The sequence below is a fragment of the Coregonus lavaretus genome (assembly GCF_964263955.1).
Source record: "Coregonus lavaretus genome assembly, chromosome: 12".
Classification (NCBI taxonomy): Eukaryota; Metazoa; Chordata; class Actinopteri; order Salmoniformes; family Salmonidae; genus Coregonus; species Coregonus lavaretus.
In genome coordinates this window covers 40,216,225-40,240,954 of record NC_139999.1, presented here as the reverse complement: position 1 = coordinate 40,240,954, position 24,730 = coordinate 40,216,225, and the positions used below count along the sequence as shown (strand labels likewise).

The window sequence follows — 24,730 nt, the reverse complement described above, 5'->3', positions numbered from 1 at the left end:
TGGTTTCTTCCCCTGTTCAGAGAAATTAGCCATTGAAGTCACTTGCATTTCCCCCAATAAATTAGTGTAAAAGTACCAGGTTTTGCCCACTAGAGGCCACTGTTCCTGCTATTGCCACACCCTTTTATCCATTTTGCTGCATTTAGTAAATGGATCACAACAACTTTGGGTAGAAAACCAATAGCTTTTGCTCAACATTTTTTCCTCAAAATTCAAGCCAGTCCTCCATGAAAGCAATTCAGTTTGTACTTATAATAGCCTTAATCTGTGTCCAGGAAATGGCCCCTGTGTGTGTGTGGTTTATTTCCTTCAAAAAAGGTCTGCATTAGTTATACCATTCCTGGTGAACAAGCAAACAATTAGGCTACAGCAGATCTAATGATTTCAATGTTATGGTCTCTAAGGGCCTAACTAATCCAGACAAAACATATAGAGATATTTTCTAATAATTTTATTGAAACATAACCATGCAATGGTTTATAATTGTATAATTTTATTAGGGTTGTCACAACATTTTAGTCATTAGCCCATTTCTCCATCAAATTGTTGGGCTTCATATGATAATTGCACCATAGGGATAGCCCTCTCAGAGAGCTAGCACTTGTTGGACTATTCAAGGAGAGTTGGGTTGATGCATTAGGTTGCTAAGAGAAGGAACATTTTAATTTCTTTCATGGATGACTAGCTTGACTTGTGATGATGACCACACAATTTATTTTAATTCCTCTATTGGTTTTCTACCCAAAGTTCCAAATTAAATATTGTGATCCATTTGATAAACACAAGAGACCAGCAAAATTGATAAAAGTGTGTGTGGCAGAAGCAGAAACAGTGGCATCTAGTGGGCAAAATCTGGAACTTTCACACTAATTTATGGGGGGAAATGCAAGTGACTTCAATGGCTAATTTATCTGAACAGGGTGGAAAATACACAAAGTTCACTGAGAATACATTACATAGTATGAATAAACATTACTCGAAGTCGCAGCTTCATACAACTTGTCAAACATCGAGAACTGATACTGTATACTGGCCATTGGGTGGGCTTGGTGTGGGGTTTGGCAGGTCCGTGGGTGGCTTTAGACCTTTTATTTTCATTCCTCATGTCTTAATCATTGCCATGAAGAGGTTTGGTACAAATCCGATGTTGGGTACTATATTTATTGAATATTATATGAATCCTATACATTTAAAATGGCCAATTTGGGTTCAATCAATTAGCTTAATTTCTCAATTAAAATTGTCTTTGAAAGAAATGATGTTGAAGGAATGCTTATCTTATCTGTTTATAACTACAGAAACCATTTCAGAACAATCTGAGATGGTGGGTGTTATGGCTTGCTGAAATGGAATGACCCCCCCAGTAAGAGTGGATAATTTACATTTCAATAGGATATGACTTCATAATTATGCTGTTTTACCTTTGTTTGACGAAAAACCTGAAATTCAACATGATATTCATTTTGAGACTGCTTTAGGCAAGTGAAATATTGTTTACTACTTTACTTTGAGCATGCACTTGGTGTCTGCCTGTGTAACACGTTTTATGATTTTCTGTACAGAGTGCATGGTCTTGTAGTAAGTACTAGAGATTTTGATCCAGCTGTAAATATATATGACTTATATAGTTGTCTTGTCGTGTTGGTACGTCTGTCTTGTTTCATGACTAATGAACCATTGTGTCAAAAATAAAGCAGAGCTTTTATTGTTTTTACTCCGTTTGGTGTCAGTAATATAAGACGCTAGAGGAAAGATCCCAACCCATATTAAGATCAATAATTCATGTTTGTAGTGTTAACAGAAGAACCCAGGCAGTGTAACAGATCACGTTGTGAATGTTATGCTTTTGAGCATTGACATCCTATAGACCAATGTTTCTCAACCTCTGGTTCCTGACAATGAGCGGCACCTGAAGTGGTTACCTGACAATAGTTTGGTCACTTCTACAGTGCTAGTTTGAATGTACAGTATGTAGTTGTCACGCTCGTCATAATGAGCGGACCAAGGCGCAGCGTGATATGAGTACATACTTTAATAGGTACTTTTAATTATAACAACAAAACGATACGTGAAGTCCTCGGTCAATAACACAAACCTACACGGAACAAGATCCCACAAATCACAAGTGCACAAAAGGCTGCCTAAGTATGGTTCCCAATCAGAGACAACAAGCAACAGCTGATTCTCGTTGCCTCTGATTGAGAACCACCCCGGCCAACATAGAAACACATAACCTAGAACAGAACATAGAAAACGAAACATAGACACTACACAAAGAAATTAACACCCTGGCTCAACATACAAGAGTCCCCAGAGCCAGGGCGTGACAGTAGTCCCCCGAAGAAGGAAAGATTGTAGATCATACACTAGGTTACCAGTCCCTGATACAAAACAGGTTGAGAAACACACCTGTAGATAATGGTACCTTAACAGAACTAGAATGAATTCTCATTGCATTTCTATGGGTACCTTTGAACTACATTATCTATGATAATTATGTTTACCTTTAATGGTTCTCTGCTGTGTTAATCCCAGGGTAGGATATCATCTGAGAAGCCCAACCAGTTTGTTTCCAAACCAGTGGGTTAAATGTTAATGACACAAGCTGGTAAACATATTCACACTATAGGGCTGTCCCAAACCATACAATGCTGGCTCGTATATTTTATTTTCACATTGTCCTTTTCTGCACGGTTCCAGCTGCTATGGTGGATATGTAACCAGGCCAACTCAGTAACCTAGTGAAAAGTTTACACCTGCACCTTAACATTCTCTGAATGAATGACATTTCAGAAGATTTTAGGCAAAAATAAGTACTGCATGAAAACATTGCACCTGGCCACCTCAGCTGTAGTCATTTCTTATTTAAAATGTCTTCATTTTTTATTTTATACTGCACATCTCAGAAATTCACCCTATAAATGGTTAATAAAACACAGAGAGGTTTCTTGTTTTACAAATAAATAAAGGGAGAGAAGGGATTATTGACATATCCTGAAGATGAAACAAAAACAAGATAGAAAAAAACATAGAAGTGTCCTTACCCTCACCTTGGTTGAGTGGATCCTGCTGGTGCAGGTGTAGGTGTGAGTGGATGTGGGAGTGCTGGTTACATTCAGCATCTGCAGCCTGGCGGCCGGGTCGTTAGCCACAGACGCCATCCTCTCTGCATGGAGACTCTCAGCAGTCAGCCGCTCAGCGTAGCTCAGCTCCGGACGCATCTGGAGCCCGGCCAGGGCCAGCGCCTGCCTCTCCCTCTCCAGGTGGTTCTGCAAGGCCGGATGGAAGTGGCCAAAGGGGTGGTGGGGTGGCCCAGCGAAGTGGGGCATAGCCATGGCTCCATGTCAGGCAAAGTGCTCCATGGGGTTGGCTGATGGATGCATGATCTCCATCTCCGTGGGTTTGACCTCGAAGCCAGGCTTCATCCTCTCGCCGAGCTCCCTCTCTCTGAGGTTGCGGAGCTCCCTCTCTCGCATGCTGGGGTCGGCGGCGTACAGGCCGGGCATGTGGTAGGCCAGCAGGGGGTCCCCGGGGGACGGACATGAAGAAGGGGTGGTTGCGGCTGGTGGGGGACATGACGTGGGGTCATAAAATAACAACATAGCAAGTGGTCCATGATCAGCATTTCCCAATTACCAAATAACCAAAGCCTAATGACCTGCAAACCAGAGACAGCTCACTGATCTTTTTTAATTGTTAGCAACTGAGCCAATCTCAATGACCCCAGCCGCTCGGTCCCAGTGGAAAAGTACTACCAGGAAGTTGTTCTGTGTTGTTCTGCTCTGTAGCAGTTCTTACCATTGTAACAAGCTCATACAAGCCAGGCTGACGTGTTTCTATCAGTTTACCTGTAGTATACTGTATTCATCCTCCTCCATCACCAAATTCTCTAGGCAATGCATGAAGATTATGATGAAAGATGTGGAGAGCTGTTACTGGAAAACAACAACCTAAACCAAACGAATTTAAGAATGACTTGTTTGACTTGTTTCTTGGTATAGGCTACTCATGACATCTCAGCTTTGTTCTGGGTATGCAGTAGCTGAGGAGCACTCTGCCTGAGGGGAATACTGATCAGTCTGTTGTTACAGCAAAGACCCAGACCCACACCCCTGGGAGGACTTGGGGGGAATGTTAATTGAGGGGTAATGTCACGATCGTCTGAAGAAGCGGACCAATACGCAGCGCGTGGAGTGAACATGATGACTTTATTTAATAAAGCAACCACGAAAAACAACAAATGACGATAGTGAAGTCCTCTGTAACACTGACAGAAACATGGAACAAAAACCCACAAAACCAAAGTGAAACCACACAGTATAAATATGGCTCCCAATCAGAGATAACGAGCCGACAGCTGACACTCGTTACCTCCGATTGGGAGTCATATGACTAAATCAACATCAACACCAAACATAGAAATGAAACAACTAGATCCCACAATGAACTACACCCAAATGAAAATGACAACCCTGGCTCACTACTAAGAGTCCCGGAGCCAGAACGTCACAGTACCCCCCCCTAAAGGCGCGGACTGCGACCGCGCCTCACAACCCCACAATAGGGGAGGGCTGGGTGGGTGTTGCTCCCCGGAGGCGGTTCCGGCTCCGGGCTTGACCACCACCCCACTATAGTTACTACCCGCTTTCTTAACCTCCTCCCAATGACCACCCTCCACTTAAACCCACCTGGATTAAGGGGCAGCACCGGACTAAGAGGCAGCACCAGGCTGAGGGACAGCACCGGACTAAGGGGCAGCACTGGACTAAGGGGCAGCACTGGACTAAGGGGCAGCACCTGACTAAATGGCGGATCCTGGCTGGCTGGCTCTGGCGGATCCTGGCTGGACGGCTCTGGCGGATCCTGGCTGGACGGCTCTGGCGGATCCTGGCTGGACGGCTCATGGCTGGCTGACGGATCTGGCTGCTCATGGCTGGCTGACGGATCTGGCTGCTCATGGCAGGCGGAAGGCTCTGGCTGATCCTGTCTGGCGGAAGGCTCTGGCTGATCCCGTCTGGCGGAAGGCTCTGGCTGATCCGGTCTGACGGAAGGCTCTGGCTGCTCCTGTCTGGCGGAAGGCTCTGGCTGATCCTGTCTGGCGGAAGGCTCTGGCTGATCCTGTCTGGCGGAAGGCTCTGGCTGATCCTGTCTGGCGGAAGGCTCTGGCTGATCCTGTCTGGCGGAGAGCTCTAGCGGCTCCGGTCTGGCGGACGGCTCTGAAGGCTCATGGCAGACGGGCGGCTTTGCAGGCTCAGTACAGACGGGCAGTTCAGACGGCGTTGGGCAGACGGACAGTTCAGACGGCGTTGGGCAGACGGGCAGTTCAGGCGCCGTTGGGCAGACGGGCAGTTCAGACGGCGTTGGGCAGACGGACAGTTCAGGCCCCGTTGGGCAGACGGCAGACTCCGGCCGTCTGAGGCGCACCGTAGGCCTGGTGCGTGGTGCCGGAACTGGAGGTACCGGGCTGAGGACACGCATCTCAGGGCTAGTGCGGGGAGAAGCAACAGGGCATGCTTGGCCCTGGGGACGCACCGTAGGCCTGATGCGTGGTGCCGGAACTGGAGGTACCGGGCTGAGGACACGCATCTCAGGGCTAGTGCGGGGAGAAGCAACAGGGCATGCTTGGCCCTGGGGACGCACCGTATCCCTGGTGCGTGGAGTAGGAACAGGCCGGGCTGAGCTGGCGACGCGCACCGTATCCCTGGTGCGAGTGGCCGGAACAGGCCGGGCCGGGCTGGCGAAGCGCACCGTATCCCTGGTGCGTGGAGTAGGAACAGGCCGGGCTGAGCTGGCGACGCGCACCGTATCCCTGGTGCGAGTGGCCGGAACAGGCCGGGCCGGGCTGGCGAAGCGCACCGTATCCCTGGTGCGAGTGGCCGGAACAGGCCGGGCTGGGCTGGCGACGCGCACCGTAGGCTTCGTATGAGGCTCAGGAACAGGCCGGGCTGGGCTGGCGACGCGCACCGTACACTTAGTGCGAGGGGCCGGAACAGGCCGTACCGTACTGGGGACACACACTACTGGCTGTACCTCGGGATTAGGAACGGGCCGGACCGGACTGGATACACACCTCAGTCTCTCACGCCGTGCCTCTACATCTCCTTTCCCTACTTTGGCCAGTGACCCCCTTAACCTGGTAGCCTCCTGAATCCGTCCCTTCTCTGCCTCCGTCAGCCCCCTTAACCTGGTAGCCTTCTGAATCTGCCTTGTGGCAGCCTCCTGCTGCTCAGTCGCCCAAGCCATGTGCCCCCCACCAAAAACTTTTTGGGGTTGCCTCTCGTCCTTCCGACGATGGCCCTGCCGATGCCGTTGCTCCTCTCGCCGTCGCCTCTCCACCGTCTCGTTCCATGGTCGGCGATCCATACCATCCAGGATCTCCTCCCAAGTCCAGGACCCTTTACCGTCCAACAGTTCCATCCATGTCCAGACCCTTTGTTCCTGGACGCGCTGCTTGGTCCCTTTATGGTGGGTTTTTCTGTCACGATCGTCTGAAGAAGCGGACCAATACGCAGCGCGTGGAGTGAACATGATGACTTTATTTAATAAAGCAACCACGAAAAACAACAAATGACGATAGTGAAGTCCTCTGTAACACTGACAGAAACATGGAACAAAAACCCACAAAACCAAAGTGAAACCACACAGTATAAATATGGCTCCCAATCAGAGATAACGAGCCGACAGCTGACACTCGTTACCTCCGATTGGGAGTCATATGACTAAATCAACATCAACACCAAACATAGAAATGAAACAACTAGATCCCACAATGAACTACACCCAAATGAAAATGACAACCCTGGCTCACTACTAAGAGTCCCGGAGCCAGAACGTCACAGGTAAGTGCTTTATTATGTGTTTGTTCTGCCTACTTCACTCTATGGTATCCAAATGGTGTAGTATTGTGATATATAGACATACAATTTTACTCGTATGTGACTTGGTGAAAGTGTGAACAATTTCTAATGTTGGTAATCCTAAATGGGTAAATAAATTAAGCTTACTACTGGTGCCAAGTAAGGTCAGCTGAGTAGGTTTAGGCAGTAACACACAGAACAATGGATGCAACATTTGAATTTTCTCAAAGACACTTGTGAGAATACCACGGGTCTAAGGCATCTCTGTGTGCAATCTGGAGATCCAGCATTATCTATGCCCAACTGCAGATGACGGAACGCCTATTGGCACCAATTCACATTATAGAGGTGGGATCACTAGGTTCAGAACGTACAGATTGGGTGATATGTAATTGGAAATTAAAAGCAAAGAGAACATTTCTCAAATTCGGTGCTTGTCTTTAAGGATTTTTAACAAGTACCTAAATAAACAAGGTTTTGGTGTATTTTCATTAATGCAAAGAATGCTGTGTGCTGGTGACCATGACTAGGAAATTGCCAAAGGAGAACAGTCATGGCCTGCCTGCCCAGGACAGCAGTCTGGTGATGGGCCAGAAAAAGAGCCTGTTGCTGCTGGACCGTGGGCCAACAAGCTGGAGTTCCTCTTGGCCATCACAGGCACCTTGGTGGGGTTTGGAAACCTGTGGAGGTTCCCATATCTGTGTTATAAAAATGGAGGGAAGGGATACTACCTCACACTGTGACGAGTACTGAGTATACGAAGAGGCAGACACAGTGATTAACAAGGTCAATGTTTACTTAAACAATGACAAAGAGAAATAACAAAGATAGAGTACACAACACAAAGCTTAACAATCACACACAACATCATCCAGAACAGTCCAGGGCTAAATAGGGGTGGTGATGAGATGATGAGGTGCAGGTGCGCTGGAGGTGATTAGGGTGCGTTGGGTTTCCATTCCGGTGTTGCCGAGGTGGTGCACTCAGACCGGTGGCTCAGTAGACCGGCGAATCAGAGCGCTGGACGGGAGCAACGGGAGGAGCCGTGACACACACTCACGAGACACCTGCGCACTTTTTCACAGGCTTTGTTTGTACACTGTCCCTGCTACCTGAACTTGTAATGTAGCTTGTAATCTAAATAGCTTTTAAAATGGAATAGGCTTGATTGGAAAAGTTGTGGGGCCTAAACAGTAAAAGGGGAAACAAGTATCTGTGACTGATGTATGTGTTTTGACTCGGCCCCAATCATAACAACGCTGTAACCATCATCACAGGTGCATTCCTGATTCCATATGTCCTGTTCCTGCTCTCCTGTGGTATCCCCATGTTCCTCCTGGGGACAGCCATGGGACAGTACACCTTGCAGGGCAGCATCACCTGCTGGAGACACTTCTGCACTCTCTTTGAAGGTTACCACTGCAAGCATAGAATTACATACACTATCGTCAAACGTTTGGACACACCTACTCATTCAAGGGTTTTTCTTTATTTTTTCTATTTTTTACATTGTAGAATAATAGTGCAGACATCAAAACTATGAAATAACACATATGGAATCATGTAGTAAACAAAAAAGTGTTAAACAAATCAAAATAATATATGCACTTGAAGAAACTTTTGTTTCTTGAAATGTTCCGTATTGACTGACCATCATGTCTTAAAGTAATGATGGACTGTAATTTTTCTTTGCTTATTTTAGCTGTTCTTGCCATAATATGGACTTGGTCTTTTACCAAATAGGGCTATCTTCTGTATATCCCCCCTACCTTGTCACAACACAACTGATTGGCTCAAACGCATGAAGATGGTTGAGAGAATGCCAAGAGTGTGCAAAGCTGTCATCAATGCAAAGGGTAGCTATCTGAAAATATATTTTGATTTGTTTAACACTTTTTGGGTTACTACATGATTCCATATAGTCTTCACTATTATTCTACAATATAGAAAATAGTAAAAATGAAGATAAACCCTGGAATGAGTAGGTGTGTCCAAACTTTTGACTGGTAGTGTATATAATCCCAACGTGTGTGTGTGCGTGCGTGTGAGTGAGAAAGTGAAAATATAGGATATTTATGGCTGCAAGAACATTTCATTTTAGGGACCCTTTTAGCAATATGTACAGTATGCACTTTACTGTGCTGATGGGTTTTGTAAATAACGGGTAACCCCAAGCTGAAATAGCCACATTAGATCTACTCATATGAAAATGTTGCTCACTATGAAATACTAAGAACGCTGTCAAGGCAATAGTACTGTAATCCATATGTCAATTATCATTTTTAAAATAAATGTTTACAATTTCTTACCCTATACAGTTGAAGTCGGAAGTTCACATAAACTTAGGTTGGAGTCATTAAAACTAGTTTTTCAACCAATCCACAAATTTCTTGTTAACAAACTATAGTTTTGGCAAATCAGTTAGGACACCTACTTTTTTCCAACAATTGTTTACAGACAGATAATTTAATTTATAATTCACTGTATCACAATTCCAGTGGGTCAGAAGTTTACATACTGTAGACTGTGCCTTTAAACAGCTTGGAAAATTCCAGAAAATGATGTCATGGCTTTAGAAGCTTCTGACAGCTACAGTGAGGGAAAAAAGTATTTGATCCCCTGCTGATTTTGTATGTTTGCCCACTGACAAAGAAATTATCTGTCACGTTCGTTCATAGACGGGTCAGACCAAGGCGCAGCATGATATGCATACATGTTTATTTGAAACGAATAAACAACGACAAAACAATAAACGAAACGTGAAGTCCAAGGTACACAAACAACATACCTCACACGGAACAAGATCCCACAACCCACTAGTGCCAATAGGCTGCCTAAGTATGGTCCCCAATCAGAGACAACGAGCGACAGCTGCCTCTGATTGGGAACCACACCGGCCAACATAGATCTAGACCTACTAGATCCTATAACATAGAACAAGCACAACAAGAAATATACACACACTGACTCAACATATAAGCGTCCCCTGAGTCAGGGCGTGACATGATCAGTCTATAATTTTAATGGTAGGTTTATTTGAACAGTGAGAGACAGAATAACAACAACAAAATCCAGAAAAACGCATGTCAAAAATGTTATAAATTGATTTGCATTTTAATGAGGGAAATAAGTATTTGACCCCTCTGCAAAACATGACTTAGTACTTGGTGGCAAAACCCTTGTTGGCAATCACAGAGGTCAGACATTTCTTGTAGTTGGCCACCAGGCTTGCACACATCTCAGGAGGGATTTTGTCCCACTCCTCTTTGCAGATCTTCTCCAAATCATTAAGGTTTCGAGGCTGACGTTTGGCAACTCGAACCTTCAGGTCCCTCCACAGATTTTCTATGGGATTAAGGTCTGGAGACTGGCTAGGCCACTCCAGGACCTTAATGTGCTTCTTCTTGAGCCACTCCTTTGTTGCCTTGGCCGTGTGTTTTGGGTCATTGTCATGCTGGAATACCCATCCACGACCCATTTTCAATGCCCTGGCTGAGGGAAGGAGGTTCTCACCCAAGATTTGACGGTACATGGACCCGTCCATCGTCCCTTTGATGCGGTGAAGTTGTCCTGTCCCCTTAGCAGAAAAACACCCCCAAAGCATAATGTTTCCACCTCCATGTTTGACGGTGGGGATGGTGTTCTTGGGATCATAGGCAGCATTCCTCCTCCTCCAAACACGGCGAGTTGAGTTGATGCCAAAGAGCTCGATTTTGGTCTCATCTGACCACAACACTTTCACCCAGTTCTCCTCTGAATCATTCAGATGTTCATTGGCAAACTTCAGACGGGCCTGTATATGTGCTTTCTTAAGCAGGGGGACCTTGCAGGCACTGCAGGATTTCAGTCCTACACGACGTAGTGTGTTACCAATTGTTTTCTTGGTGACTATGGTCCCAGCTGCCTTGAGATCATTGACAAGATCCTCCCATGTAGTTCTGGGCTGATTCCTCACCGTTCTCATGATCATTGCAACTCCACGAGGTGAGATCTTGCATGGAGCCCCAGGCCGAGGGAGATTGACAGTTATTTTGTGTTTCTTCCATTTGCGAATAATCGCACCAACTGTTGTCACCTTCTCACCAAGCTGCTTGGCGATGGTCTTGTAGCCCATTCCAGCCTTGTGTAGGTCTACAATCTTGTCCCTGACATCCTTGGAGAGCTCTTTGGTCTTGACCATGGTGGAGAGTTTGGAATCTGATTGATTGATTGCTTCTGTGGACAGGTGTCTTTTATACAGGTAACAAGCTGAGATTAGGAGCACTCCCTTTAAGAGTGTGCTCCTAATCTCAGCTCGTTACCTGTATAAAAGACACCCGGGAGCCAGAAATCTTTCTGATTGAGAGGGGGTCAAATACTTATTTCCCTCATTAAAATGCAAATCAATTTATAACATTTTTTACATGCGTTTTTCTGGATTTTGTTGTTGTTATTCTGTCTCTCACTGTTCAAATAAACCTACCATTAAAATTATAGACTGATCATTTCTTTGTCAGTGGGCAAACGTACAAAATCAGCAGGGGATCAAATACATTTTTCCCTCACTGTAATTTACATCATTTGAGTCAATTGGAGGTGTACCTGTATTTCAAGGCCTACCTTCAAACTCAGTGCCTCTTTGCTTGACATCATGGGAAAATCAAAAGAAATCAGCCAAGACCTCAGAAAAAAAATGTAGACCTTCACAAGTCTGGTTCATCCTTGGGAGCAATTTCCAAACGCCTGAAGGTACCACGTTTATCTGTACAAACAATAGTACGCAAGTATAAACACCATGGGACCACGCAGCTGTCATACCGCTCAGGAGGGAGACGTGTTCTGTCTCCTAGAGATGAACGTACTTTGGTGCGAAAAGTGCAAATAAATCCCAGAACAACAGCATAGGACCTTGTGAAGATGCTGGAGGAAACCGGTACAAAAGTATCTATATCCATAAAACGAGTCCTATATCGACATAACCTGAAAGGCCGCTCAGTAAGGAAGAAGCCACTGCTCCAAAACCGCCACAGAAAAGCCAGACTACGGTTTGCAACTGCACATGGGGACAAAGATCGTACTTTTTGGAGAAATGTCCTTTGGTCTGATGAAACACAAATATAACTGTTTGGCCATAATGACCATGTTTGGAGGAAAAATGGGGCTGCTTGCAAGCCGAAGAACACCATCCCAACCGTGATGCATGGGGATGGCAGCATCATGCTGTGGGGGTGCTTTGCTGCAGGAGGGATTGGTGCACTTCACAAAATAGATGGCATCATGAGGAAGGAAAATTATGTGGATATATTGAAGCAAAATCTCAAGACATCAGCCAGGAAGTTAAAGCTTGGTCGCAAATGGATCTTCCAAATGGACAATGACCCCAAGCATACTTCCAAAGTTGTGGCAAAATGGCTTAAGGACAACAAAGTCAAGGTATTGGAGTTGCCATCACAAAGCCCTGACCTCAATCCTATAGAACATTTGTGGGCAGAACTGAAAAAGCGTGTGCGAGCAAGGAGGCCTACAAACCTGACTCAGTTACACCAGCTCTATCAGGAGGAATGGGCCAAAATTCTCCCAACTTATTGTGGGAAGCTTGTGGAAGGCTACCCGAAACGTTTGACCCAAGTTAAACAATTTAAAGGCAATGCTACCAAATACTAATTGAGTGTATGTAAACTTCTGACCCACTGGGAATGTGATGAAAGAAATAAAAGCTTAAATAAATCATTCTCTCTACTATTATTCTGACATTTCACATTCTTAAAATAAAGTGGTGATCCTAACTGACCTAAAACAGGGAATCTTTACTAGGATTAAATGTCAGGAATTGTGAAAAACAGAGTTTAAATGTATTTGGCTAAGGTGTATGTAAACTTCTGACTTCAACTGTATATTACTTTATATAACTTCATGATTTCCCCAAAACAATATCTAGACATCAGGGATCACAGGATTAAATCCTCAAAGTCGGCAATGACTTTGAAAACACAATAGTACAGGACAAACATGTTCAGCTTGTCAAGGAATATCAATTATGAATTTACTCAAAACAGCCAATCTTAACCAAATGTTTTTTTCCACTAAGCCAACCTTATCTGAGTGGAAAACACAAAACCTGTAAACAGGAAACTGTGTACATTTACATTTATATTTAAGTGCACTTACATTTACATTTGCTTGGTTTTTTCCCCCAGGGATTGGTTATGCCACCCAGATGGTCATTGCGTATGCTGCAGTGTCATACATCATCATCCAGCCCTGGGCCTTCTTCTACCTGTTCTCCTCCTTCAGTGATGAGGTGCCATGGGCCAGCTGCGGAAATGCCTGGAACACAGGTAATAACAGTAACACGGGCAACAACAGTCAATAATGCAGGTAATAACAGTTAGTAACATGGGTAACCACAGTTAGTAACACGGGTAATAACAGTCAATAACACAGGTAATAACAGTCAGTAACACAGGTAAACACCTGGAACACAGGTAATAACAGTAAAATAGGTAATAACAGTCAATAAAACAGGTAATAGCAGTTAGTAACAATAGCAGTTACAGTTATAAACATATTGACTATACAATAGGTTAATTACACAGGCAATAACAGGTAATAACAGGTGATAACACAAGTAATATCATGTCACGACAAAGGTAATAGCAGTTAATAACAGGTATTAACAGATGATAACGTTAATAACACAGAAAATAAGTGAATTACACAGGTAATAACAGTTAACCTTTAAAGTGCCAACATATACTTAAAAGCACCAACTTCAAATAGGTAATGATCGTAAAAAGAGACACTGTCTGTCAAGCAGTAACACTTTTTAATTTTATTAACCTTTCATAACATATATAACAAATATTCACACCTTTATAGTCAAATTTGATGTTTAAAAATAGGCGTTTCTGTATGTTTTTCATTTTTTGAACAGTTATTTTGATCAATTTCATCCATAACATGTCATGAAAATGTATCTGTTATTCATTCAAAGTGTTTTCTCTTATACTCAGAGGCTGAGAAATTGGCGATTGAGCTAATCTGTCAAGATGGCCGCTGATATGGGTGATATGGACTCCGTGCCATATCTGATTTTCAGCTCTAACTTTACAATGCTATGGGCTATTAACTCAGTTCCAATTGCGTCTGAAAGATGAGATCCTCAACTTGGTATGGAGACATTGACTGGAGGCTAAATACCATACGTATGTATATTTTTGGAGTTACAGTAACTGTACAGTTGCAATTTGACTAAGAAAGTGTCCGATATAGTGCACAAATTGAAATATTAGAATCCAGGTATCTCTTGAGACATTTACATGGTAGATACAGTATATCCTCCTGGGGTTTAGTGGGACCTCAACTACATAGTGTCATGACTTCCTCCGAGGCTGCCTCCTCTCCTTGTTCGGGCAGGCTTCGGCGTTCGTCGTCACCGGCCTTCTAGCCACTGCCGCTCCTCATCTCATCATTCCATTTGTTTTGTCTTGTTTATTACACACACCTGGTTCATATCCCCCATCAGTAGCTGTATAAGTGTTCCCTCTTCCCCCTTGTCTTTGTGTGTGATTGTTTATTGTGAGGATAGTGAAGCTCGGTGGAGCTCCTTGTATTTTGTATCGCTGGGTTATTTTTCCCTGTGTGCCTTGTTGGTTTCAGTGCGCCTGATTTGCGCACTGGACTGTTTTGACGCTTTACTACGTAACTCTGTATTCCGGAATAAAGCCTATTATTCTGTGATTTATCCTCCTGCGCATGACTTCTTCAAATCACCCATCACACATAGACATCACCCGAGAGGGTGTCAGAGGACTGTTGGTGCCTGAGGGCTATTGAATGCAATGACAGGGTGGGCTACGACAGTCTACAAAATCTAGCTATAGAGTCAGATTGACTCTATAGCTAGATTTCGCTCTCTCTTTCTCCCCATAAATGTAGCTCTGTGACAGATTTGATGATTTATCTCAAAACAGTCCTCCTGAATTGTAAAACAGTGTTACCGTCGTCGGCCATTTAGAAAAATGGCTGCCATGCTCCCCAGGGACCAAATCTGGGAGGGCCCCATATCTATTACTTTTTAGGGTACATACCCTAAAGTATGTGGACACCCCTTTAAATTAGTGGATTTGGCTATTTCAGCACACAGCCATGCAATCTCCATAGACAAACATTGGTAGTAGAATGGCACGTACCGAAGATCTCAGTGACTTTCAACGTGGCACCGTCATAGGATGTTACATTTTACATTTTAGTCATTTAGCAGACGCTCTTATCCAGAGCGACTTACAGTTAGTGAGTGCATACATTTTTTCATACTGGTCCCCGGTGGGAATTGAACCCACAAACCTGGCGTTGCAAGCGCAATGCTCTACCAACTGAGCTACACGCTTTCCAACAAGTGATTCTCAAGGGGCCAGTATGAAAAATAAAAAAATAATGTATGCACTCACTAACTGTAAGTCGCTCTGGATAAGAGCGTCTGCTAAATGACTAAAATGTAAATGTAAGTCAGTTCGTCAAATTTCTGCCCTACTAGAGCTGCCCCGGTCAACTGTAAGTGCTGTTATTGTGAAGTGGAAACATCTAGGATCAACAACGGCTCAGCCGCGAAGTGGTAGGCCACACAAGCTCACAGAATGGGACCGCCGAGTGCTGAAGTGCGTAGTGCGTAAACATAATCTGTGCTCGGTTGCAACACTCACTAGTTCCAAACTGCCTCTGGAAGCAACGTCAGCACAATAACTGTTCGTCGGGCATTCATGAAATGGGTTTCCGTGGCCGAGCAGCCGCTACAAGCCTAAGATCACCATGCGCAATGCCAAGCGTCAGCTGGAGTGTTGTCAAGCTCGCCGCCATTGGACTCTGGAGCAGTGGAAACACATTCTCTGGAGTGATGAATGACGATTCACCATCTGGCAGTCCGATGGATGAATCTGGGTTTGGCGGATGCCATGAGAACGCTACCTGCCCGAATGCATAGTGCCAACTGTAAAGTTTGGTGGAGGAGGAATAATGGTCTGTGGCTGTTTTTCATGGTTCTGGCTAGGTCCCCTAGTTCCAGTGAAGGGAAATCTTAACTCTACATTATACAATTACATTCTAGACGATTCTGTGCTTCCAACTTTGTAGCAACAGTTTGGGGAAGGCCCTTTCCTGTTTCAGCATGACAATGCCCCACTGCACAAAGCGAGGTCCATACAGAAATGGTTTGTCGAGATCGGTGTGTATGAAAACATTACGAAAAATTTATGAAAATGTACGCACTCACTACTTACTGTAAGTCGCTCTGCATAAGAGCGTCTGCTAAATGACTAAAATGTCAAATGTAAATGTGTGGAAGAACTTGACTGGCCTGCGCAGAGCCCTAACCTCAACCCCACCGAACACCTTTGGGATGAATTGGAATGCCGACTGCGAGCCAGGCCTAATATCCCAACATCAGTGCCAAACCTCACTAATGCTCTTGTGGCTGAATGGAAGCAAGTCCCCGCAGCAATGTTCCAACATCTAGTGGTAAACCTTCCCAGAAGAGTGGAGGCTGTAATATTTTATATTTGAGATTGTTCAAATAGCCACCCTTTGCCTTGATGACAGCTTTGCACACTCTTGGCATTCTCTCAACCAGCTTCACCTGGAATGCTTTTCCAACAGTCTTGAAGGATATGCTGAGCACTTGTTGGCTGCTTTTCCTTCACTCCGCCGTCCGACTCATCCCAAACCATCTCAATTTGGTTGAGGTCGGGGGATTGAGGAGGCCAGGTCATCTGATGCAGCACTCCATCACTCTCCTTCTTGGTAAAATAGCCCTTATACAGCCTAGAGGTGTGTTGGGTCATTGTCCTGTTGAAAAACAAATGATAGTCCCACTAAGCCCAAACCAGATGGGATGGCGTATCGCTGCAGAATGCTGTGGCAGCCATGCTGGTTTAGTGTGCCTTGAATTCTAAATAAATCACAGACAGTGTCACCAGCATGCACCCCACACCATAACACCTCCTCCTCCATGCTTTACGGTGGGAACTACACATGCGGAGATCATCCGTTCACCCACACCGCGTCTCACAAAGACGCAGCGGTTGGAACCAAAAATCTCCAATTTGGACTCCAGACCAAAGGACACATTTCCACCGGTCTAATGTAAATTGCTCGTGTTTCTTGGCCCAAGCAAGTCTCTTCTTCTTATTGGTGTCCTTTAGTAGTGGTTTCTTTGCAGCAATTCGACCATGAAGGCCTGATTCACACAGTCTCCTCTGAAAAGTTGATGTTGAGATGTGTCTGTTACTTGAACTCTGTGAAGCATTTATTTAGGCTGCAATTTCTGAGGCTGGTAACTCTAATGAACTTATCCTCTGCAGCAGAGGTAAATCTGGGTCTTCCATTCCTCTGGCGGTCCTCATGAGAGCCCGCTTCATCATAGCGCTTGATGTTTTTTGCGACTGCACTTAGCGAAACTTTCAAAGTTCTTGATGTTCCGTATTGACTGAAAGTAAAGATGGAATGTTGTTTTTCTTTGCTTATTTGAGCTGTTCTTGCCATAATATGGACTTGGTATTTTACCAAGTAGGGCTATCTTCTGTATACCCCCCATACCTTGTCACAACACAACTGATTGGCTCAAACGCATTAAGAAGGAAAGAAATTCCACAAATTAACTTTTAAGAAGGCACACCTGTTAATTGAAATGCATTCCAGGTGACTACCTCATGAAGCTGGTTGAGAGAATGCCAAGAGTGTGCAAATATGTCATCAAAGCAAAGGGTGGCTATTTGAAGAATCTCAAATATTAAATATATTTTGATTTGTTTACTACATGATTCCATATGTGTTATTTCATAGTTTTGATGTCTTCACTATTATTCTACAATGTAGAAAATAGTAAAAATAAAGAAAATCCCTTGAATGAGTAGGTGTTCTAAAACATTTAAATGGTAGTGTACCTCTGTGCAAAATTATTTTAGTCAATTATTTCAGTTTAGCCTCCCCAGTACTATACAAAAGAGAGATTATTTTGAATTCCTCCATATTAACACAGAATTCATAACAAATTGTCTATGTTGGTAAGTATTTTTGTTACAAAGTCCTAAAAAATGATGTTAAAAAGGCTTTCAAAAGTGTCCTTTTTGGCACCGGCCCAATGCTATTGGATACCTGAATGATAAGGAGCAATTCAACCATTCACCGACATGGGACAGACATTTTATTTGGTGCACAATTATTGTGGTTATGTGTCATTTGCAGGCGTGATTTTAGTGTGTAAATATTGGTGGGGCAAACTCAACACTGTTTTTAATGCATGCCAGCAAAGCCACTACACAACACAACAGAACACTAAAGAATACATTAATTGCACTATAACGGTGACAAACAGTACCCACAAACTGTTAGGTCCTACACAAAGCTGTCCCAACAGCAGAGCGTTATTTTCAGCACCATGGAGTGAATCCTTACCACCGCTACACCTCGCTATCAGCAGAGCCTTGTCTGGCAGCGAAACAGTTCATTCAGCCTAATTTACTTCCTTTAAAAAAAAACATAGCTGATACGGTTGACTTGCTTAAACAAAATGTGGTTTCTACTGACAATTGAGATGTACAAACTATGGCATAAAGAAACGATGAGCGGATAAGAGGCAATCCGTAATTTCGATTAAGACATTAATGAGCGAACTAAGACGGATGTAGTCAATATAACTATTTGTTCAGCACTTTTGAAATGTACAGTGACAGAATTCTGAACATGGGCCGTTCTTACAGTATTCTCCCTGTACACCAAGTCAGAACCATAGGCTAGGTTATGAGGGGTAAGGGACCAAATTATTAGGATGAGGCACATGGGCTACTAACAGCTTACTACACAACATACACTTTGTATTACTTTCTTAACTACAGTATACATATCTCCCTGGCATATTACATCATTTATGCAGCAGCATACAAGACATTTTTGGACTCACCTTGTTGTGCTGCGCTAACTTGAACAGGAAGGTGGTGCGGTGGTCCTTCTTGTCGGCAAATTGAATCATCAAACTTTGTCATTAAAGTCTGGCATTCTCTGGATTTGTGGTGCTTTCAGACAACTGGGAACTCTGAAAAAAACAAGGTTGAATAATGACATCAGTGATCTTCAGGTCGGAGCTCTAGAAAGAGGCCCGAAATTCCCGACTTGGAATTCCGAGTAGTCATCATCATGAATCAAGTCGACAATCTACTGGCAAATCCTTTTCAAGCCTTGTCATATGCAGAGAAATTATAGATAAAACGTATCGGTTTCTCATCGGCCATTGGACATAAACATTACACAACAAGTTGGAAATCGCAAATTCAACAATGAGTGGTTTGGAAGGAATCAGTGGCTAACTGCAAGCATTGCAAAGCAATCACTAGCCTGCTATTCAGTGGAGTGGCTGTGTGGTTTTTTTCAGAGTTCCCACCATAAATCCAGAGAATGCCAGACTTTGATGACAAAATCTGCCCACGAAGGAACGCCGCGCCACCTTCCTGTTTTACTGAGCACAGCACAACACAACAAGGTGAGTCCAAAAATGTCTTACATGCTGCTGCATAAATGATGTAATATGCAAGGGAGATATGTATACTGTAGCTAAGAAAGCAATGCTAAGTGTATGTTGTGTAGTAAGCTGTTAGTAGACCATGTGCATCACCCAAATAATTGGGTATATTTTCACCAATGCGGTATTGTAAACACATCGTTCGTGGCCGGTGTGTGCTTGTTTGCAGACTTTTTTTTGTACAACTTTGACAGTGCTACTGATAGTAGTGGTGGCGCTTGGCTTGCACGTGCAAATTCAGCACACACAACATTCTATAATAGAATTGTGTTATTTGACGTGTCAAATGAAAAGTTGATTTAACGCGTCAAATAGTGTTATTTGACGTGTATCTGTTTTGACACGCACAGACCCAAACGGCGTTCCAAGTGCCTCATCCTAATAATTTCGTCTGTTTTCACCTATTAATTTCGCCTACTGTTCTGACTTGGTGGTGCACATGTAGCCTATAACCTGTTTTAGATAAATGTAATAATCGAATATTGTAAGCGCTTTCATTGTCTGCTTATATGCCCCCTTTATTTATCCTATGGTTCTGACTTGGTGTACAGGGAGAACATTGTAAGAACGGCCCATGTTCGGAATTCTGTCGCTGTACATTTCAAAAGTGCTGAACAAATAGTTATATTAACTACGTCGGTAGTAGCTCGCTCATTAATGTCTTAATCGAAATTATGGATTGCCTCTTATCCGCTTGTCGTCCCATTATGCCATAGTTTGTTCATCTCAATTGTCAGTAGAAACCACATTTATTTAAGCAAGTCAGCCATATCAGCTATCTTTTTTGAAAGACAGTAAATGAGGCTGAATGAACTGTTTCGCAGCCAGACAAGGCTCGGCTGATAGCCAGGTGTAGCAGTGGTAAGTTGTTGGGACTGCTGTTGGGACAGCTTTATGTAGGACCTAACAGTTTGTGGTCACCGTTATAGTGCAATTAATGTATTGTTTAGTTTAGTGTTGTGTTGTATAGTGCCTTTGCTGGCATGCATCCCACTTTTTTTTTTTGCCCCACCAAGATTTACATGCTAAAATCGCCACTGGTGGTAGCAACACAACATAACAACAACACGGTAGCAACACAACATGGCAGCAGCATAACATGGTAGCAGCACAAACATGGTACAAACAATAGCTCAAAGGGCAAAAAGGTAGAAACAACAATACATCACACGAAGCAGCCACAAGTGTCAGTAAGAGTGTCCATGATTGAGTCTTTGAATGTAGAGATGGAGATAAAACTGTCCAGTGTGTGAAGTACTTTTGCAGTGTAACTGCAGTTACAGTGCAGTGTAACTTCAGTACACTGCAGTTATTCTGCAATTACTGCGTCCAAAATACCACAGTCGACTGCAATTAATGCACATTTATTGCAGTTTTAAAACTGCAATAATTTTTTGTAAGGGCGAATACCCATACTACCGGACTACATACTTAAACTGCATACTATGTTGGCTACTCATCGTCGCATACTATTTAGCTTGTACCGTTTAGTAACAAGTATGCAGTTGGGCTATGCCATGGCCACAACGCAGTAGCGGCGTCTGACTGGCTGAGTAGGTGGGGTGGGGACGAGTCCGGGTGGAGTTTTCCACATTAAACAGACATGCAAGCATTAACAGGCCTCACTCTGAATAGAATAGGAATGGAGGCCTTCTCAGGCTGGTTATAGGCATACTATCACATATAGCCAATCTATCCTATTTAAAAAGAATTGATTGGTATTGTAAACACATCGTTCGTGGCCGGTGTGTGCTTGTTTGCAGACTTTTTTTTGTACAACTTTGACAGTGCTACTGATAGTAGTGGTGGCGCTTGGCTTGCACGTGCAAATTCAGCACACACAACATTCTATAATAGAATTGTGTTATTTGACGTGTCAAATGAAAAGTTGATTTAACGCGTCAAATAGTGTTATTTGACGTGTATCTGTTTTGACACGCACAGACCCAAACGGCGTTCCAAGTGCCTCATCCTAATAATTTCGTCTGTTTTCACCTATTATACCCATACTACCGGACTACATACTTAAACTGCATACTATGTTGGCTACTCATCGTCGCATACTATTTAGCTTGTACCGTTTAGTAACAAGTATGCAGTTGGGCTATGCCATGGCCACAACGCAGTAGCGGCGTCTGACTGGCTGAGTAGGTGGGGTGGGGACGAGTCCGGGTGGAGTTTTCCACATTAAACAGACATGCAAGCATTAACAGGCCTCACTCTGAATAGAATAGGAATGGAGGCCTTCTCAGGCTGGTTATAGGCATACTATCACATATAGCCAATCTATCCTATTTAAAAAGAATTGAAGACAGAAACTGATAATTTAGTTCCATGTCAACACATTTATTCGTGAAACCAAAGTGCTGTAACATATAACTCAGCAAAAAAAGAAACATCCCTTTTTCAGGACCCTGTCTTTCAAAGATAATTTGTAAAAATCTAAAAAAAACTTCACAGATCTTCATTGTAAAGTGTTTAAACACTGTTTCACATGCTTGTTCAATGAACCATAAACAATTAATGAACATGCACCTGTGGTACGGTCGTTAAGACACTAACAGCTTTCAGACGGTAGGCAATTAAGGTCACAGTTATGAAAACCTAGGACACTAAAGACGCCTTTCTACTGACTCAAACACCAAAAGAAAGATGCCCAGGGTCCCTGCTCATCTGCGTGAATGTGCCTTAGGCATGCTGCAAGGAGGCATGAGGACTGCAGATGTGGCCAGGGCAATAAATTGCAATGTCTGTACTGTGAGACGCCTAAGACAGCGCTACAGGGAGACAGGACGGACAGCTGATCGTCCTCGCAGTGGCAGACCACGTGTAACAAGACCTGCACAGGATCGGTACATCCGAACATCACACCTGCGGGACAGGAACAGGATGGCAACAACAACTACCCGAGTTACACCAGGAACGCACAATCACTCCATCAGTGCTCAGACTGAGGGCTTGTAGGCCTGTTGTAAGGCAGGTCCTCACCAGACATCGCCGGCAACAACGTCGCCACCATCGCTGGACCAGACAGGACTGGCGAAAAGTGGTCTTCACTGACGAGTCATGGTTTTGTCTCACCAGGGGTGATGGTCGGATTCGCGTTTATCGTCGAAGGAATGAGCGTTACACCGAGGCCTGTACTCTGGAGCGGGATCGATTTGGAGGTGGAGGGTCCGTCATGGTCTGGGGCGGTGTGTCACAGCATCATCGGACTGAGCTTGTTGTCATTGCAGGCAATCTCAACGCTGTGCGTTACAGGGAAGACATCCTCCTCCCTCATGTGGTACCCTTCCTGCAGGCTCATCCTGACATGACCCTCCAGCATGACAATGCTACCAGCCATACTGCTCGTTCTGTGCGTGATTTCCTGCAAGACAGGAATGTCAGTGTTCTGCCATGGCCAGCGAAGATCCCGGATCTCAATTCCATTGAGTACGTCTGGGACCTGTTGGATCGGAGGGTGAGGGCTAGGGCCATTCCCACCAGAAATGTCTGGGAACTTGCAGGTGCCTTGGTGGAGGAGTGGAGTAACATCTCACAGCAAGAACTGGCAAATCTGGTGCAGTCCATGAGGAGGAGATGCACTGCAGTACTTAGTGCAGCTGGTGGCCACACCAGATACTGACTATTACTTTTGATTTTGACCCCCCCTTTGTTAAGGGACACATTATTCAATTTCTGTAAGTCACATGTCTGTGGAACTTGTTCAGTTTATGTCTCAGTTGTTGAATCTTGTTATGTTCATACAAATATTTACACATGTTAAGTTTGCTGAAAATAAACGCTGTTGACAGTGAGAGGACGTTTCTTTTTTTGCTGAGTTGATAAATTAAATCAAATAGCCTAGTACACACACCAAAACTTTTCAAATGTTCAAATCAAAAGGCTATTGCATATAAAAACGTGGACAGTCGGGTGCATCGCAAATTCAGAACTGCTGGACAGCAACATAATAAACTAAAGCACTGATCAATGGAAACGAGATCAGAATGACTGCTAAGGCTGGAGCCATAAATTAAATAATTAAATAGGTAGCCTAGCCTACAAAACTAAAACAATCCATAGGTTACAATCAAAAGGACTGATTTAACATGAGTCATGACATCAATAACCCAGCCACATCCCGAGTCCCCAGTGTAGACACATTCAGAAATCCAAAGATGGTTTAGTATTTAGTTTAAAAGCTCTTGCGAAGGCCAATAGAACAAGAAATACTTTTCAATGAGAAAACAGAAATCCACTTTGGGTAAAAAAAATTGAAAAATAAAAATACTTCTGTTTTCGGCTTTCAAAGATGTAGCCTACGATGCAATACTCTTGATAATTTTAAGGAGAACAAAAACGACTTAGCCTACATTGTAACACCACCGCATAAACTTCCCTATTCAGCATCTTCCCAATTAAGTAGCCTAGTTTTGTTGTTTGGATACATGAAGAGAACTCGCAGCCCACCTCTTCCAATGCATTGTGGAAAAGTGTGCATCGAATTCTATTAGAAGAAGAGCCGAAATTAGTATAACATCCTGGCATTTAAACAATACGCGATCTACGTAAATTCACATAGGCCTACTATAAAACATTATATTTTCGCATATGGAGAATGCGTCATGCACGATTGCGTTGTTTCCTCTTTTCATTTATTTCAGTAGCGCATCCCCATATCTAATTGATCAGCTTTTGTCAAAGCAGAAATGAGTATGACATCTGGGCATTTAAAGTATAGGCTATTCGATTTTCGAAATGTTGCATACTATTAAACTTAATTTTTTGGGATACTCAAACGGCCTACTATTTAGGATGCAAGTAGCCTATGGGTATTCGGACACAGCCACTGTCTAGCATAATATGGACCTTTTTATATAGGCCTAATCTGAAATATTTCCCCAATTTATCTAAGTGTGCAGTATTTTTTTTGTCATGTATTTTCAAGACAAGTTTGAACTCCGATGTCCAAAGTAAGGTTTTAATTTCCAGCCTATATTATGTTTAGATAGCACCCCTGTAGTGCTGTGGTGCTTAAGGGGCACCCCGTTTAGCTGATGGGAATTGACACAGAGGTATAGCTTAACTTGACATTATAAATATTCGTTTTGCTTTTAAACTTATTCAACTGTCATTCAAAGTAACATAATATATTTTGACTGTTAGTTTTGGAAGTTATTTGATAAGTCATTTGGTATGACCATTTTGTATGACTGGGTTAAAACCATGGGGTGTCTATTGACGAAACAAAACCATGGCTCCTGTATGTGCAAGAACAATAAACATTCTGTATGCACAATACTTGTCTTGAACTATTAAACTCATATTTTTTATTTTTTAT

General features: G+C 43.5%; 2 protein-coding genes across 3 annotated transcripts in view; one reads left to right on the top strand and one right to left on the bottom strand.

The window, feature by feature from the left end:
• Positions 1-4,189: 4,189 nt before the first annotated feature.
• LOC311138640 (uncharacterized protein) lies at positions 4,190-19,311 on the bottom strand. Its single transcript, XM_084173413.1, has 3 exons — positions 18,790-19,311; positions 13,005-13,163; positions 4,190-8,276 (listed from the first exon to the last, which is right to left on the bottom strand). Exon 3 carries the CDS (start codon positions 6,526-6,528, stop codon positions 4,522-4,524), a length of 2,007 nt encoding a protein of 668 aa, XP_084029539.1. The 5' UTR covers positions 6,529-8,276; positions 13,005-13,163; positions 18,790-19,311; the 3' UTR covers positions 4,190-4,521.
• Positions 19,302-24,730, top strand: part of LOC311138643 (sodium- and chloride-dependent GABA transporter 2-like) — a 107,007-nt gene continuing 101,578 nt past the window's right edge. Inside the window, exon 1 of one of the 2 annotated variants that reach the window (XM_084173420.1) lies at positions 19,302-19,365. The gene's annotated coding sequence lies outside the window, so the exon portion shown is untranslated. The remainder of the gene's footprint in view (positions 19,366-24,730) is intronic. The other variant, XM_084173419.1, reaches the window with a different exon arrangement.

What these genes read in the sequence shown, in the direction of transcription:
- LOC311138640 (XM_084173413.1), bottom strand. Translation starts at nt 6,528, where the DNA reads ATGTTCACTCCACGCGCTGCGTATTGGTCCGCTTCTTCAGACGATCGT.